General features: G+C 38.8%; 1 protein-coding gene across 1 annotated transcript in view; it reads right to left on the reverse strand.

Annotated features, from left to right (window-relative positions):
- The window catches only part of LOC106895716 (transmembrane 9 superfamily member 2-like), a 37,818-nt gene that overhangs the window by 1,732 nt on the left and 19,658 nt on the right, over window positions 1-16,428 (reverse strand). The window contains exons 10-16 of the mRNA XM_014955326.1: window positions 15,584-15,716; window positions 13,795-13,914; window positions 13,564-13,621; window positions 11,190-11,349; window positions 10,444-10,595; window positions 7,908-8,019; window positions 7,333-7,504 (exon numbers count right to left, since the gene is read on the reverse strand). Of these exons, the coding sequence (XP_014810812.1) occupies window positions 7,333-7,504; window positions 7,908-8,019; window positions 10,444-10,595; window positions 11,190-11,349; window positions 13,564-13,621; window positions 13,795-13,914; window positions 15,584-15,716 (907 nt within the window). The remainder of the gene's footprint in view (window positions 1-7,332; window positions 7,505-7,907; window positions 8,020-10,443; window positions 10,596-11,189; window positions 11,350-13,563; window positions 13,622-13,794; window positions 13,915-15,583; window positions 15,717-16,428) is intronic.

The raw sequence follows: 16,428 nt of genomic DNA on the forward strand, positions 1-16,428 counted from the left end.
AAAAAAAAAAAAAAAAAACCCAAAACCAAACACCACAACTACTTTTTGGAGGCACTTTGGACCACTTGTCGAGGCCTGTGGCTCAAGTTAGCCCAGCACGGAGTAAGACGGTGGTGAGAGGAGATGACACTGGATGACATTAGTCTATACCAATTTTCTATTTTTAAGCTGAAGAACAAGCCTGTAATTTTCACCCCACAGTCACTATTATGGGGCAACTGCAAAGACATGGCCATCGCGTTTATTTTTAAGTTACCCCTGAGCCCCAGCTGATGGGAAGCTGGGAGGAAACACCAGCATGTCCATACCCCATCCTGGGAGCGGTGCCGTCAGGGTGCTGAGGGAGCAGAGCTGTGTCTGGTTTGGCAGAGCCTGCCTTGATTTCTTACCAATCCAGTCCTCCCATCACCCAACCCAACAGCAGGAGACAAAAAAAAACCCCAAAACCAAACACCACAACTACTTTCTGGAGGCACTTTGGACCACTTATCAAGGCCTGTGGCTCAAGTCAGCCCAGTGCGGAGTAAGACGATGGTGAGAGGAGATGACACTGGATGACATTAGTCTATACCAATTTTCTATTTTTAAGCTGAAGAACAAGCCTGTAATTTTCACCCCACAGTCACTAATATGGGGCAACTGCAAAGACATGGCCATCACCTTTAAGTTATTTAAGAACGTAGTATGCAAGGAGATGTTCAGTCTCATACGTTTGATTAAGTCTTATGCCTCTAAGAGAAACAATGCGTTGTTCCTCATGCTTAAAAAAAGTTAAAAAAAACCCTTAAGTTAAATAAAGGGGTTGAAAGGGTTAAAAAGTTAAAAAAAAGGGTTAAAAGTTAAAAAAAGGGGTTGAAAATTGAAAGGCTTCAGTTGAATTCCCTCTCAAAGACCCAGCTACAGACCAGCCCTGTCTGCTTACACTATAGGCATTTGCAAGATCACGCACTCGGCTCCTCCTTTCCCGTTTCATCCTTTTCTGTTTGTACAGCCCATGTTTAACACCAGCTCCAACTTTTTGCACTAGTTCATTGTGGCTGGTGTACTAACTAGGAGGTTCTTTATTAAGCCCTTGTCTTTTCTACATACATCACACTGCTGCCTTTCAGCCTGCATCTCCGCATTTGCCGAGGGAGGGACCCGTCTTGGGCTGCTTATTATCTATATGCCAATTCTCCTGTTCTTTGTGCTACCACGTATATTTGCAGTTAAAGGCTTTTTTGACAGCCTACTATTATATGCCACAGATTACCCTTTCCCTCCAAGTTTGCAGTTATCATCCTCTGAAACAGTGGGAGACGGCAGATTTAGCGCCGTTGAGAGGAGATCAGACGCCAACCGCAGAAGGAATTTAATTCCTTTGTAGGTTTGACATGGCAAAGTCTTCGCAGTTTATGGTCAATTCTCATTCCTTCCTACTGTGCCCAATACTCCAATATCAGCATTGTTACTCTAAGTCTTACTCTCACGGTTTTTTCCCCTAATAATGGTTCTCAGCACCTGCTTTCTAGTTGTTTTTATAATATAGCCCACTTTAAGCCTTTTACGGCCTCGAAACTAAATGTTTAACAGATGAGATATCTTTAAAAAAGTAAATATACCTGCTGTTCTAGAACAAAATTGTAACATCGTAACAAAAATATGTAACTTTTAACACAAGAAGGAGATTTTCCAGAGTTTTCTGAGCATGCCATAATATGGGAACACGCTCTAAATCCACAGTATTTCCCTCCAATCCTTGTCACTCTGAATCTTTCTGACACACTAGCTCTCTATAAAACAGCCTCATTCAGAGCAGAATCCGAAGACTTCACACTGTGAACAAGCATTTCATCTATAAACAGATTTGCACAGGTTTCAGTGACATCCATTTTTCAACTTTCCTCCTAAAAAAAAAAGTCTGTTAGCAAATCAAAGAGCAAGTATCCCCTGCTCCCATTTTTAAACTTTATCAGAAATTTTGCCAATGTACTGGAACTAGAGTAAGATTACGTTTCCTAACACAAACATTAGGAGGTAATGTTTGTCAGACACCAGATCTGACCCATGAGTTTATGAGAAAGGCCAGACTCATCACTAAGATAATGTTAATTAGGCCTTACCAATACTGTAATTTCTTCTTCCCTCCCACGAACAAGTTTATCCTACAAATTCCAGATGTGGAGAGCTCTGTGGAGCAGAAACTTTATAAGAGGACACCAAACTATGGACCTCATTGTCTGCCAAAATTACAACCAGAATGGTTTAAAGGTGCTGGTGTAATCACAGCTAGGTTGAAAATCCACCTCAAGAACCCAGCTGCCAATTAAAACTGAGAATTAATCACAGCAAATCAATAAGGCCTTTTTAGTGCCCTCATTTTATTCTCTTTTAACTAACATGGGCCAAACAGTCAAGACAAGGAACTTCCAAAAGCTCAGGTCAGCACAGATTTGTGTTACATTACAAAATCAGTATTAATAGCCAGAAATGAATTTAAGGAAATATTATTTATAAGCTGCTTTAAATTGTCCAGCTGCTTTACTTACAGTATTGTTTATGGTACTGCAGCAAAAAGCTTAACTTTTTTTTGAAGAACATAAGCAGTACTGTGTCCATTTCCACTGAACTTCAGCATTTTTTCCACCTCAGACCTGATGGTGCTCGTGATTCCACAAACCACTAAGAGGTCTACAAAAGGTAACTGTCAAAAAGCTTCCAATTTTCTATACAGGAGTAAGTAACCCAAGCAGAAAAGGATCTGCAAATGGGTAATGACTTGGGAAGCAGAATAACTCTGAACTAGTTTGGCTTGTTTGAATATTCTAGCTAGAATATGTTTTCTACATTTCAGCCCATTTCACAATTTTGCCACTTATTGCAACTTTTAGCAGTTTATCAAGAAAAGCAACAACATACTGGATCTTTAGGCCAGTGCTGGTAAGTACAAGAGGTGCCAATTCCACTTTTAAGTACTTTGACTAAAGCCAGTCTTAAAATCCAGATAAGCACATCATCAGTTTGCTACAACAGTAGCTCTACCCAGTAAAATTGTCATTATTAGTTGTACTGGTTAAAATACAACCTATTTTCTTGAAAAAGCAGACTCAGCTCTTCAATCTTGAGCATTTTTCCAAGTGCATCATCCCTTACATAAAATATTCCTACTATCCTAAGGAGAGGCCTATTTAAGTAAGCTTTAGATAAGACCACCCCAGGATCTGGCTTACATTTATTTCTTTTCAAACGCATTCAAACTGAAACCAAGGTTTTGCAGCGCTATCGAGAAGGAGCACAACTCTTCAGCTCATCATGACATCAATGAACATGCTACAGAAAATAGATACCTAAAGGTGATTTTTTTAAAAAATTAAAAAAAAAAAATTTAAAAGTGGTTAAAAAAAAACAAACCACACCACAAAAAAAATCCCACAAAACTCAAACCCCCCAAACAATAAACAAAAAACCTCCCACCAGTTCAAATAGTTGAGACCTCTAACATCATTTTCCAATTGGGATAAACTCATTTTCATTATAAGTGGGTTCTTTTTACAGCTTTCATACGTGCATCTCTATCAAACAGCACAGCCCAAAGACACCCAGCCTGACACCAGGTCCTCCAGTGAGGCTGGAAAACCTGTTTGCTTGTTTTCATCTAATGTTACAAGTTATTTTTGTGGCTAACGTTTACTTTCACCAATCCTAACCACTCACCAGCTTAAATTAAATGAAAAAGCATCTGAACTGCACAGGTTTCAGAACTTACTCGGGTGGGATAGAGCTTTAATTTTCCCTAAAGTGGGTGACCTTCATATTTTAAGATTCCACCTTTCTAAATCACCCCTAGGTTGATAATTAGCCTAGGAAACTGATGCCAATCCCAGTGCACTGCAGCCCCCTCTCCATCACTGATCATTCCAGGGAGGGACAGCTTAAAGGTCATTTTTGTGGGAGCTGTTTAAAATTCAAGAGCCCAGTTGTGAAGATGCCTCATGTCGTTTCTTTAGCCATGAAGCAAAATGTGGCCAATACATCCATTTATACGACACTGACACCACAGTTGTTCTTCAATCTTTTTGTCCTCCAGTTTATATACCCTTGAATACTCCAGTCTGCAATATATGTATTACCACTCAGCAATGGTTTTCTTAGACACAGAAAGATGATCTTCTACACAGCAAGTTAGCATGCAGTCTGCAATATATGTATTACCACTCAATGGTTTTCTTAGACACAAAAAGATGATCTTCTACACAGCAAGTTAGCATCTAACTGGGTAAAGTTATTAGTAAACTAGTTTAAATTCAAAATTAAAACCGAGGATTATTGCATAGAATAATGTCAAAATACATTAAGCTGCCTGTTGTGCTCTACTCGTTTCTTCCAGCTTTATTGTTTAATGAAGAAAAAAGAATTCAAAGCACGAACAGATTGTAAGAAAGCAAATAGAAAAGCACTCTGCACTTGGCTGATACTTCTTATGTACCTTAAAAGCTCTCTGTATCATACTGGTTTCAATCACCGCACAGTGGTGGGTGCTTCAGAATCTCGGATTCTAAACACAATCTACCCAGAAGATCAAAACTCAATTTTGAAAATGGCATTAATTCACAAGTGAAAATGATGTTCAAAAATAGAGGTCACTGTAAAGCAACATGCTTTGACTATGTTCAGAATTTTTTCCTCTCCCAGCATAAAAATGCATGTAATCACGTAGCCACCCCCATTCAACCACACTTATTATTTCTTGAAAGATTAGCTGCACTTTTGTACATTAAACCAGAATTGTCTTGTTTGGGTGTGCACATTAATTGTTAGATTTCACCGATCAGATCATATTATTGCCGCTGGTACCATACAAGCATTCAGTTCCTATTTACTTATTCATTATGATCCCCTTTGTGATGCCCACGGTTACACAACGCACCGCCACGGAGGAGGCATTAACACTGCCCTTTATAGTTCTGTCACAGCTGCTGAGAACTAATAAGCAAGAATAGAGAAACCCAAAATACCTAGTGCTAACTTAAGTGGAAGAGATCAAGGTCCTATTTTGGGCACATACATACAGGAAGAAGGAGGTTATTAATGCAAACGGCGGGTAAAGTTATGGTAGCAAAATCCCCCACCTCCATAAACTTGTGAAGGACCAAACCCTTATTTTCCAAAGTGTTATAATGTAGTATTTTATAAAACAAAGCAAAATTAGGCATCTTCTGCCTGCGTCATCCACCTAGAATAGCTTCTCTCTCAGCCCACATATCAATCAAACTAATTATGGAAATTTATCACAGTATTTTACATCAATATGACTTGATTACACTCTCCATATACTTCTTCTATCTGTCTATTAACTACATGTTTTAAACTTTAAAAAAAGGGACCATGTAGTAGCTTTCCTCATAAATGCACCCCAGCCATCACTATTGTGGTTCTATTTCAAAAAGGAAAAAAAAAAAAAAAAAAGAAAAAAGAGAGATTGGAAAAGTAACAGCAGCAGAGTTTATTATTGTACTTTTGGGGCCTCACTGGCCTCCACATCAAGAACTCCAGGATCAGCACATCTGAAGCTTTGAATACCATTTCAGCAGCTGCCATGACAATTTCAATTATCATTTTATATATGAAAGGGATATTTTTAATTCTACCAATTTGCATCTCCTAAGTGAAATTGAAATTGGCAGGATAGCAACTAACCTATGCTAAAACCCAGACACACATTAACATACTGCTTTAGTTTAAAAGTAATTAAAACATTTTAGATTATGGTTTCGGGTTGGGTTTTTTTTTTAAATATATATGGATATATATTATAGAGGACATCTGGAGCGTGTCTCTTTCTCCAGGATTTAAGCAGGAGTTTCACTGGCAATATGCCAACTTTTATGTTTGCCTTCTAATAATTAAAAATTAGAAGAATTAAATCCTCTTTTTTTACTCCTTTTAACATTTTTTTCACCTTTTTTGAAGAGACGCAGGTCTAAATAACAAACAACAATAACAACCTAGCAATAATTTCCAGTTAATGTTAACTGTAATTTTGACAAGTTGCTTTGTTCAAACACGTAATTTTATTGAGGGTGTTATTATGAACACTTTTTTTTTTGCTTCATATCAACCAATATTAGAGGCAATAAAGATGAAAGAGGTCCTTCTCATTGCCGAACTGCCAAACTTGAAGTCCGATGCTAAGACTTACTTTCATTACTTATTTTAGCCACTTTTTTTTTTTTTTTTAACTGCATCAAGGGAGGCTAGTGATGCATTTCATAAAGCCAACCCAAAGTAATTACAGCAGGTTTCAATAATCAGGCAGAAGATGTTAAGAAGTAACAATACGAACCGTCACACCATCCACAAAGAGATTCCCTATTACAACCCTCTGGAATGAATGTAAAGGTCAGTTTGACAAACAACCCATTACAAATAAAGTAGCATTTTCTCTAGTTCTACCATCTCCATGATACATAAAATATCTGATTTCATGTGTTAAAACTGCATACACAACAGCAGTACTACGATGAACACCAATATAAAATGCTCCTGGCTATTTTTAAGGGCCAGTACCCTTGAAAAAGCTTCTAATTTCATCTAACACATGGTAAATCTGGCACAGATTTCTCATCAAATCAACCTTGAAATTATAGTCTGAGTCAAGGCATTATGAATATTAGAGGAATTCCATGGAAGACACTTAGTCCACATGAGCAACATCAGAAAAGTAGGACCCCTGAAAATGAAGAGCCCTATCTCAAATAGGTTCCTCCAGCTAAGGTACATTCCTGTCATTAAGAAGCAGTGCTTAATGAGCAGGTGAGACCCCCTCTAATAGTAATGGAAATATCAACATTCACTTTCTTCCCAGCACCAACCTGCTTCACTCACTCACAGTGAAAGCAGGGAAACATCTTTTATTCTCTGTACACAGAGAGCAATTATCTCTAACTACAGATGCTCACAGTGAAAGTGGGAAACATCTTTTATTCTCTGTACACAGAGAGCAATTATCTCTAACTACAGAACTTCTAGAACCAATTAGGAAATCCAGAGCCACACCTGATATCAAAGTGAACAGCATGGCATTTTGAAAATACAATCATCTGAACTCACTGCTAATATAATATGCCATAAAGGAAAATTAATTATCCTATAAATAAATGTAATTTCAAGTTAGGGAAAAAACCCTTTAAAAATATCTTACTGTGCTGTGTGGTGTCACAAACCATAAAAGTAACACTGCCTAAAGAGTCATAAATTGTATTTAATGTTTCAGATACTCTAAATTTCACCTAACGTTTCTCATTTTAATAAAGGAAATCCCTCCGCTCATTTTAGTTTGAAAACTGTCCTTACCTGTGAAAAGGAAAAAAATCAAGACCATGATCATTGTGTAACCGAAGTATAAAATGGTGCTGGCAGTTCCTGTGATCTGGAGTTTAGAGAAGAAGTAATGAACTGCATAGATAAAGAGATAAACTGCTGTAAAGCTGCTCGTCAAGAACGATCGCCACCACCAATGATAATCCTGAAAAAACACAATAAACCATTCAGTAAGAGATATCACATAGAAAACAGAATATAAATAAGCTGGTTTAAAAAAACATAGTATGAAATACACTGAATTTTCCCAAATTTATCTCAAAAAAAAGAAAAATTCCAACATAGCACATAGCTTTTTTTCCCCTTTCTCAAAGTCAGTTGTATTGCTTCTGCTAGGAACAGGAAATTATTCTAAGATTAAGCCTGTTTATTTTTGCTTATCTGCTGCAAATGGTGGTTTTTGAAGCAAAAGGCCCATTCCAAATGAGTGGCTTCGATAGGCATGTGACGAGCCAACAACACAACCCACAGTGTATGCAAATATCTCAACTCTATTTCTAACATCCTCCAGCTAAAAGTGGTATCTACATCAAAACTGCACTGTTTACCTCTGCGCACAGATGGAAGTAGCACAGCAGAACTGTAGCTTCTGAACACGTAATTAGAAGAATTATAAAAACTAGGAACAGGAATCCAAACATGTAATACATCTGATGAGACCTAAAATTAAAAAAACAAACAAACAAAGAAAGAACAAGAGTCTCATTTGTGATTTAAGTTCTCGATTAATGTACAGTATCACGTTGCTAATCAAAAAACAAACCAAGAAAAACCCCAAAACCAAAAAAACCCACAGCACTGGGGTACCTTTGTCTATACCACTATTAGCCGATTCATAAAAAAATTTCTTTACCTAAACACACTCTATAAAGATGCATTCATTTAAGCTAGCACTAATAAAATAACTGCTTCACAGAGCAATGTTCAGAGTCTTCAATTATGCATTCCCTGAAATCAGTGTCTATAAAGTTTCACAGAGAACCTTTATGGACAGTTTCCACCTGAGATTTTATCACTTCAGGCCTCTGTTGAGAGGACCTTTAGCTTCCCCAACTCCTGCACCCTCCCTAGTTAGGACACCCACTTCCCTCCTCCCCTCACCGCTAAGTTCTCCAGGGGTTTCTGCGTCTCCTCAACCACATCCAACCAGATGCTCCTCCACTCCCAGACCAAGGCTGACTCCAGGCCCCAAGGACTAACCAAACACAAAAACCCTCACAAAAAGAAATGCAAGGGAAATACATCTGTTTACTTTTAATCTGGTGTCTTTCAGATAAAGGGAGAAACCAAATCAACTTCATTGAGTGATGGTGACAACTACTGCAGTGCAATATTTGTCAGAGGGAGTACTGGTTGCACATTCCCTCCACACTTCCCTTCTGTAGGACAAATAACGAGAAACAATTTGGGAATTGAGTAATTTCAACTACAAAAGCCCAGAATATTTGTCAGAGGGAGTACTGGTTGCACATTCCCTCCACGCTTCCCTTCTGTAGGACAAATGATGAGAAATAGTTTGGGAATTGAGTAATTTCAACTACAAAAGCCCAGAGTACATGTTTGTCAGCTGATTACATTTTTCAGCACAGTTATATTGCACCTTTTCTACTTTTCTTGAGGACTAACATGAAAGGGTAATGTATCTAATACATTTGTGTTAAAAAACTGATTTAGAAAACTGTTCTCTAAGAAATCTCAACATAAACAGAGGGCATCTTAAAAACCTGGCACCTTCAGATTAACATTTTCCATTGAACAACAATATATTACACATTTCACAGTCACATTGTGAAAGTTAAGAAAGACTGCACTGGTTTAATTTTCTACGCACTCGCTTGACTTGGTTTTGACACGATTTAGGAGTGGTGCAGATGTTTCACAGGGGGTGGAGTCTTTGTTTTACAGAACATGGAATCCCAAGACCTTGACTTAATTCTGATTTAACAGCTGAAACTGCTAGATCATCTTAGTTTCATAAATCAGAATATCGTTGCACACCGGATGAAGCTCCACCTGACCACAGCAGCATGAAACCACGGTTGTGCTTTCAGAGCCAGAAAGACAAAACAAGGAAATTGGACTCGAATTCTACACTTTGCAGTTGTCAATAAGAACAACTTGTTTTATAAATTCTAAGCACAGGAATAAATATGTAGCTTTTGGGAATGCCACAAAAGTCTGCAACAAGATCAAAGATTTAACCCCCTGCAGCGCTACAGGCAGAGTGGCTGGAGCTGCCTGGCAGAAAAGGACCTGGGGATGTTGGTCAACTGTTGGCTGAACATGAGCCAGCAGTGTGCCCAGGTGGCCAAGAAGGCCACCAGCATCCTGGCCTGTGTCAGGAACAGTGTGGCGAGTGGGACTCGGGAGGTGCTGGTCCCCCTGGACTGGGCACTGGTGAGGCCCAACCTCGAGGGCTACATCCAGTTTTGGGCCCCTCACCACAAGAAAGACAGACATCCAAGTTTTGGGCCCCTCACCACAAGAAAGACATTGAGGGGCTGGAGCGGGTCCAGAGAAGGGCAATGGAGCTGGGGAGGGGTCTGGAGAATAAGGCTTATGAGGAGATGCTGAGGGAGCTGGGGGTGTTCAGCCTGGAGAAAAGGAGGCTGAGGGGAGACCTTATTGCTCTCTCCAACTCCCTGAAAGGAGGGTGTAGCCAGGGGGGGTCGGTCTCTTCTCCCAAGGAACAGGCAATGGGACAAGGGGAAACAGCCTCAAGTTGTGCCAGGGGAGGTTTAGATGGGATATTAGGAACAATTTTGACACTGAAAGGGTTATGAAGCCTTGGAATGGGCTGCCCAGGGAAGTGGTTGAGGCACCATCCCTGGAGATATTTAACAGACACGTTGACATAGTGCTTAGAGATATGGTTTAGTGATTTTTTTTTTTATTATTATTATTTTTTTTAATCAGAGTCAGGTTGATGGTTGGATCTTAAAGGTCTCTTCCAAACTAGCCAATTCTATGATTTATAAATTGGTTTATTCCTTATATTGATTTATTAATTGGTTGGGGATGTTTAAACTCCCTGTGTGTTTATTATCAAACCAGCATAACTTGAACAACAACAACAATACTCACCAAATGCTATTTAGAATGAAGAAAAGCTGAATAAAAATACAGCCAAAGGGCAAGATACCACCCATTATGATACCAGGCAAGGGCTTTGTGAAGAAGGACTGCTCTGGAATTTGGCGAGGAATCTGGTTTGTACGAACTGGATGTTCAATAGGCTTTGGGGAGAAATTAATAGAATTAAAAGATAAGTTGTTACATCATAAATAAGATTACTTTTCCCTAGTATTAGCATTTGATAAATATGACTTTATTTTCATCCATAAGCCATCACAAGTTACCAAACCAAAAATCTACATCATCAGGAAAACACACACATGCTTCAGACATTCCCACCATTGGTCAGGGAAATTGGTTCAGTTCTTAGTAAAAAAAAAACCAAACAAACCAACCCAAAACAAACACCTTTTCCTTAGTTGTCTGGCATTATCTAAAACTAGTGAAGTACAACTTGAAGTACTTTTGAAGTAGTACTTAAAAATGAAACTGCTGAGGTATTGCTGCGGTATAAAAGGCAAGGCCTCCAAGAGCACTAAGAGATTCTCATTCTAGTGAATAGACAGGAAAAAACCCCACCTTTAACGTGACATTACAAACATATACTCAGTTTCAAAATCATGACAAAGTAAAGCATCATTTTACAATTGTAGGGCAATAGATGTTTCAATCCAACCAGTTGTTGTATGCTCAGGGATTGAGTGGCTCAACTACAGGGGACCAGTGGATTTCAAATCAAATTCAAAGAGCCCCACCTTCTCCTTGAAGCCAAAATATGCACCAACAAAGGTCAGTGGGACTGAAATTCCAAACCACATTGCCAGGATAGCAACCAAGGTGCCGAAAGGGATGGCAGCTGAGGATCCTTTAACCCACAGAATGAGATTCATAATGAAGAAATCAGCAAAGACAATCCTAAAAAAAAAGATCACAAAAGATATTAAAATATTCAGGAAAAAAATAAATATCAGTTAGTATTAAAAACCATAAACCAGTTAAAAATCTGCATCAGAAAAATGCATCTTCTCTCAATCTTTCATTGAGTCCTGGTTACTTTCAGCACTTGCAACATCCAGTGTTTCTAATGCAAGTACCCATGGTAAAGCCACTATTTAAATAAACACTCTGCACATAAAACCAAAGAGTAACAGAAACACTCCCTTGGAAAAATCTATACATAGAATGCAAAAAAAAAACCCCAAAACCCCAAATCCCTCTTATCATCTGAATCACCTTTCCTATTATCACCAGTAATTTAGTATCTTTATCTAGGTCCTTTATAAGCAGTAAACTCCTTCTGAAAAACCAGTGACAGCAAAATCTCCAAAAAAAGAGCTCTTCAACCAAAATCTTGGCATTAACAGCTCATGGAGTTACACAGTTAAGCTGCCCATACCTTTAGAGAATTTAAATAATGACCGCATCGGTCACAATATGTCTCCAGACCTGTTCCTTCCCTGCTAAGTTAAGTGCATCTGCCTCATTTTGTAAAAATTCTAGTAAAACACTAGGAAATTCCACTAAAACACTAGGAAACTCTGAGACATACAACGAAGATTTCAAACATCCCACTCTGAAAGCAAAGCAAAAGGTACCGCAAAGGAACCCCATATAAAACCCTGCTTGAACTCTCATTATTCATGGATTCAGAGCTGCATCCTGGAAAATTCAGCCTCAGGAAGGGCCCCTGCAAAGGGCATCATTGTCTGGGGTTTGTTAAACACATCTGCCTCATTTTGTAAAAATTCTGGTAAAACACTAGAAAATTCTGCTAAAACACTAGGAAACTCTGAGACATACAACGAAGATTTCAAACATCCCACTCTGAAAGCAAAGCAAAAGGTACCGCAAAGGAACCCCATATAAAACCCTGCTTGAACTCTCATTATTCATGGATTCAGAGCTGCATCCTGGAAAATTCAGCCTCAGGAAGGGCCCCTGCAAAGGGCATCATTGTCTGGGGTTTGTTAAAAATAAGAGTTCCTGAGGCAGAATTTAAACTGCCCTGAAGTGAACATGCATCCTCCACTGTATTTAATTTAAGAAGGGAGAAAGGAGGACTAGAGCAATAGACAGGCTCCTTTTTCCCTGGGAGAGGCCTCACACTTGCCAAAACTGTTTGGGGGAAGAGACTTGTTAAATTAAGCACACCTGGTGTAAGCATCTCATTGAACAAAAAACCAAAAATAAAATCCATATTAGAAGTCACGCTAATCTTTATCATCTGCCCAAGCTTGTAAAAGACCCCACTGCAAATATGAACTCCCATCAGCCCGTGGAGACTGTAACGGCCTTAGGCTGTTTATGATATTATGCAAATTCACCGAACTAGCACAGCATAATCAAGACATCTGTTCCTATTCTACCATCCCCAATCGTTTTACTTCCTTTGTGAAACTTAATTTATTTGGGAGTTTAAATGATCAGCACGATATTTCTTCCACCGATAAATATTTTCTTCCCTCTCAAGATAATATCTAAACGACAGCAGGGAGACCCAAGCACATTTTGTTTAGAAATCAGATTTCCTCATAGAAACACTACAGTCAGTTGTTATTGAACGCATTACATTTCATTTGATGAAATTCTACTCAACTCAAAAACCAGTCACGTTTTATTCATTCTGGGTGGTTTTTTGGGGGGGAAACACCTTAAGTAATCATTTATAACCTTTTCCTCAACCTTTGCCAAGGACATTTGTTGCAGGGTAGCTTTGTGTACCCAGAGTTGCAACCAAGAAGTACTGAAGACTAAACAGACCCAAGTCCCTCAGCCTTTCCTTGTAAGAGAGATGCTTCATACCCTAATCATCTTTGTGGTCCTCTGCTGCACCCTTCCCAGCAGTTCCCTGTCCTGCTTGAACTGGGGAGCCCAGAACCAGCTCCAGCACCTCACAATTCACTTTTCTTTACATTCACACACAGGCAATACAGAAAAGAAACCGCAACTTGGAGAAGAAAGAAAATAATCACACAAACATGCATTATAATTCACTCTTTCCCCCCCCCCCATTCCTTCCCACCTCAGATTCATACGCATCATAATTCACTCTTTCCCCCCCATTCCTTCCCACCTCAGATTCATTTATACTTAAGGATAAAGGAAAGAACGAGGAGAAACAATACTAACCCAGGGCAAAGCAGAGCTGTAAGCAAAACGTTTGTCTTCCACTTCTCGCCTCTGAATGCTGAGGGGGAAAAAGTAAAAACAATTCTAAGTTAAGATTTTTTCCAACTGTTTTGCAGTCCAGCAGCAAGAAGCAGATTTGTTGTCTGAGAGACCCGCTTCAGCCTGAGGTTTCAGTATACTATATACTGAATGTAACCTGCTGTGTCACATTAAATAAATGCATGTACTTACTCTTGTACATTCGAGCAGACACGTAACCGGCTGGAGTTCCCAGTAAGACCCACAATACAACTGCACAGGTCATCAAAGCACCACGGTTGGCAGGAGAAAGGAATCCAAGGCAAGCCAGGACTGAAGAGACAAAAAGATTTAGTCATTTGTGGACACGTGCCAAAATCCCCCTGTAACACATTTCACTGTACAGGTGTACCCCTTTTACTACCAGATATTTAAATGAAGACCATGTGCATAAGCTCTCACATATCCCCATCGCATGATCGTAGCCCTAATGTCATAATTTCATTCCTAATAATGCATTACTTCTCATCTTTTTAAATAGAAAGTTTCTCACAGCCAAAAAACTGAAAAAGAAAATGCCACACAGAGATGAACAATGAGCCTGAACCAAATTTCAGCTTGAAAACATCTGCTTCCAAGTTCCTACAGTCCTCCTGTAAACACACATGGACAATACCTATACATTCTAAGTGACAAGAGACATCTCATACGTAGCATAAAGGACATCTGGGAACAGCAGGTCTGGAGAAGCCAAGAACTTTGACAGAGCTAAGAGTGGTTTTGGTGGTGGGGGGAAAGATGTTAGGGGTTTTTTTTAGGTTTGATTTTGGGTTTTTGTTTGTTTTTTAAGGTAGAAATAACTGTGAAGATAGAAGGTAAAGAGTAACTTGCTTGAAATTCCACAAAAGGCTTTCAGCCACCGCTATAACGCTTCACTCAAGAGTGTGCTATCTTAAAAATAAACCTCTTTAACAGGAGGCTCCACTAATTGCAGGGGCCAGCCCAGAGAGATCCTCAGAAAGCTTTTTTTCTCCCCAATTTCTTTCTACACTACACTAGTTGCACAGAAAATTATTGCAGTTAGGTAAGTTACAAAGAGCTGTGATCAACACTGAAAGACAAGCCCATCAAGAAAATTCTACTCATCCTATAGCATCGTGTAATGAATAGGGAGGAAAAAAAAAAAAGCAGCTCTTCTATGAAAGATACAAATATCTGAATCAAACCCAGAAAGCAGAATTTGAAAAATATCTTCTTTTGTAATAAATATCAGCAGACTTATAGCATCATGTAATGAATAGGAAAAAAAAAAAGCAGCTCCTCTATGAAAGATACAAATATCCGAATCAAACCCAGAAAGCAGAATTTGAAAAATATCTTCTTTTGTAATAAATATCAGCAGACTTCCCAATTCTACTGTAGAGTATAAAAAGGAAAGGCAATATACTTTACAGATAACGTATAATAAAGCACCAACTGGTGACAGGTGACATTATCCCACGTCTATATAGCTCTGTATGATAGGCTCTCCCTATCTCGGCGTTGTGTCAGTATTATTTCTTTGGCATGCATTCCTGCTCTTATTCCTGCACGGCTGCAGGCTGCTGTGTCAAACAGATCAGATAAAAAGTGTTCTGAGAACATTAAAGCTTTGATTACACGTCTTTGAACTTGTATTACTGGATCCTTGAAATAATTTACACCATGACAAACTGTTGTGTTTTTTTTTTTTTTCCCCCAGAAGAAACTTGTAACAAGAAAGCTTCATTTCTGCAATCATGAAGAATCTGAATTAGTCCAGATATCACAACACTTTGAACAACTCTGCTTACAACTGCGTTGCTGAATATATTGAGATTATTGTTATGAAACAGCATTAATATTTTATTTTACTAAAGGACGGACTTCTTTCCAAAAGAAAGCTTCTATCATTTGCTTAATAATATTGCATCTTTCTTAGACTATTGCACTACAAACACATCACCTCCATAAAGTTACTTACATAAAGTAATAAACGTCATAATGAAAATTTGTGTTCCTTGGCCCAAGAAGACAGACAGTAACATCCCCTTCCTTGGAGGTCTAAACACATCTCCATGAACCAGCTTCCAGCCAAATTCCTCTTGGGCATCTTCCTGTATAAAGTCAACAATGTCCTTAGCAGAGATACATAATGCAGTAGTGAATTAACACAAACAAGATGCAAAACAGATATTTAAAGTTTGATTAACTTCCAGTTTAGATCCAAAGACAGAGTAATTGCATCTGATTCATCACGCATTGATTTTATAACCCCCTAATGGTTCAGTGAAAGAAAAAGGCAGGATTTATTAAGAAAATCCTCATCTCTTAAAGCAAGAAAAAACAAAGTGTAATTAGCCAAGCCACATAACTTCATTCTAAATTTAAACTAAAACAAAGCATTGCATTTAATTTAACTTGGATTATAGCATTTCAATCTAGTTCACGCATTTATCTTCCTTTGCTTCCATTACAAAGCACATCCCTCTCAATGACAATACTGGAAGGGAATGAAATGGTTCCTGGACTTCAGAAGAAAACCTGCTCCCTGGAATCACTAGGGACAAGTACCAACACTCCTTGTGCCACTGATAAAGATTAATAGATGGATGGCACCGAGAGGGGGACCTCAGTCCAGCAGCTCTAAAGAACCACTGCTGAAGAATAAAACTTTTCAATAAAGTCACTCAAAAGAAACACCTCACAAAAAAAAGCCAACACACACATGGCCACAAAAACCCAACCCTTCAAGACAACCCCTCTCTTCCTCACAAGGTTAAAAACCACAGGTTTCATTCAAGCTGGGAGTACTGAGTTTAGTTCAAC

The sequence above is a fragment of the Calidris pugnax genome, unplaced genomic scaffold (assembly GCF_001431845.1).
Source record: "Calidris pugnax isolate Ruff unplaced genomic scaffold, ASM143184v1 scaffold38, whole genome shotgun sequence".
In the NCBI taxonomy this organism is placed as follows: Eukaryota; Metazoa; Chordata; class Aves; order Charadriiformes; family Scolopacidae; genus Calidris; species Calidris pugnax.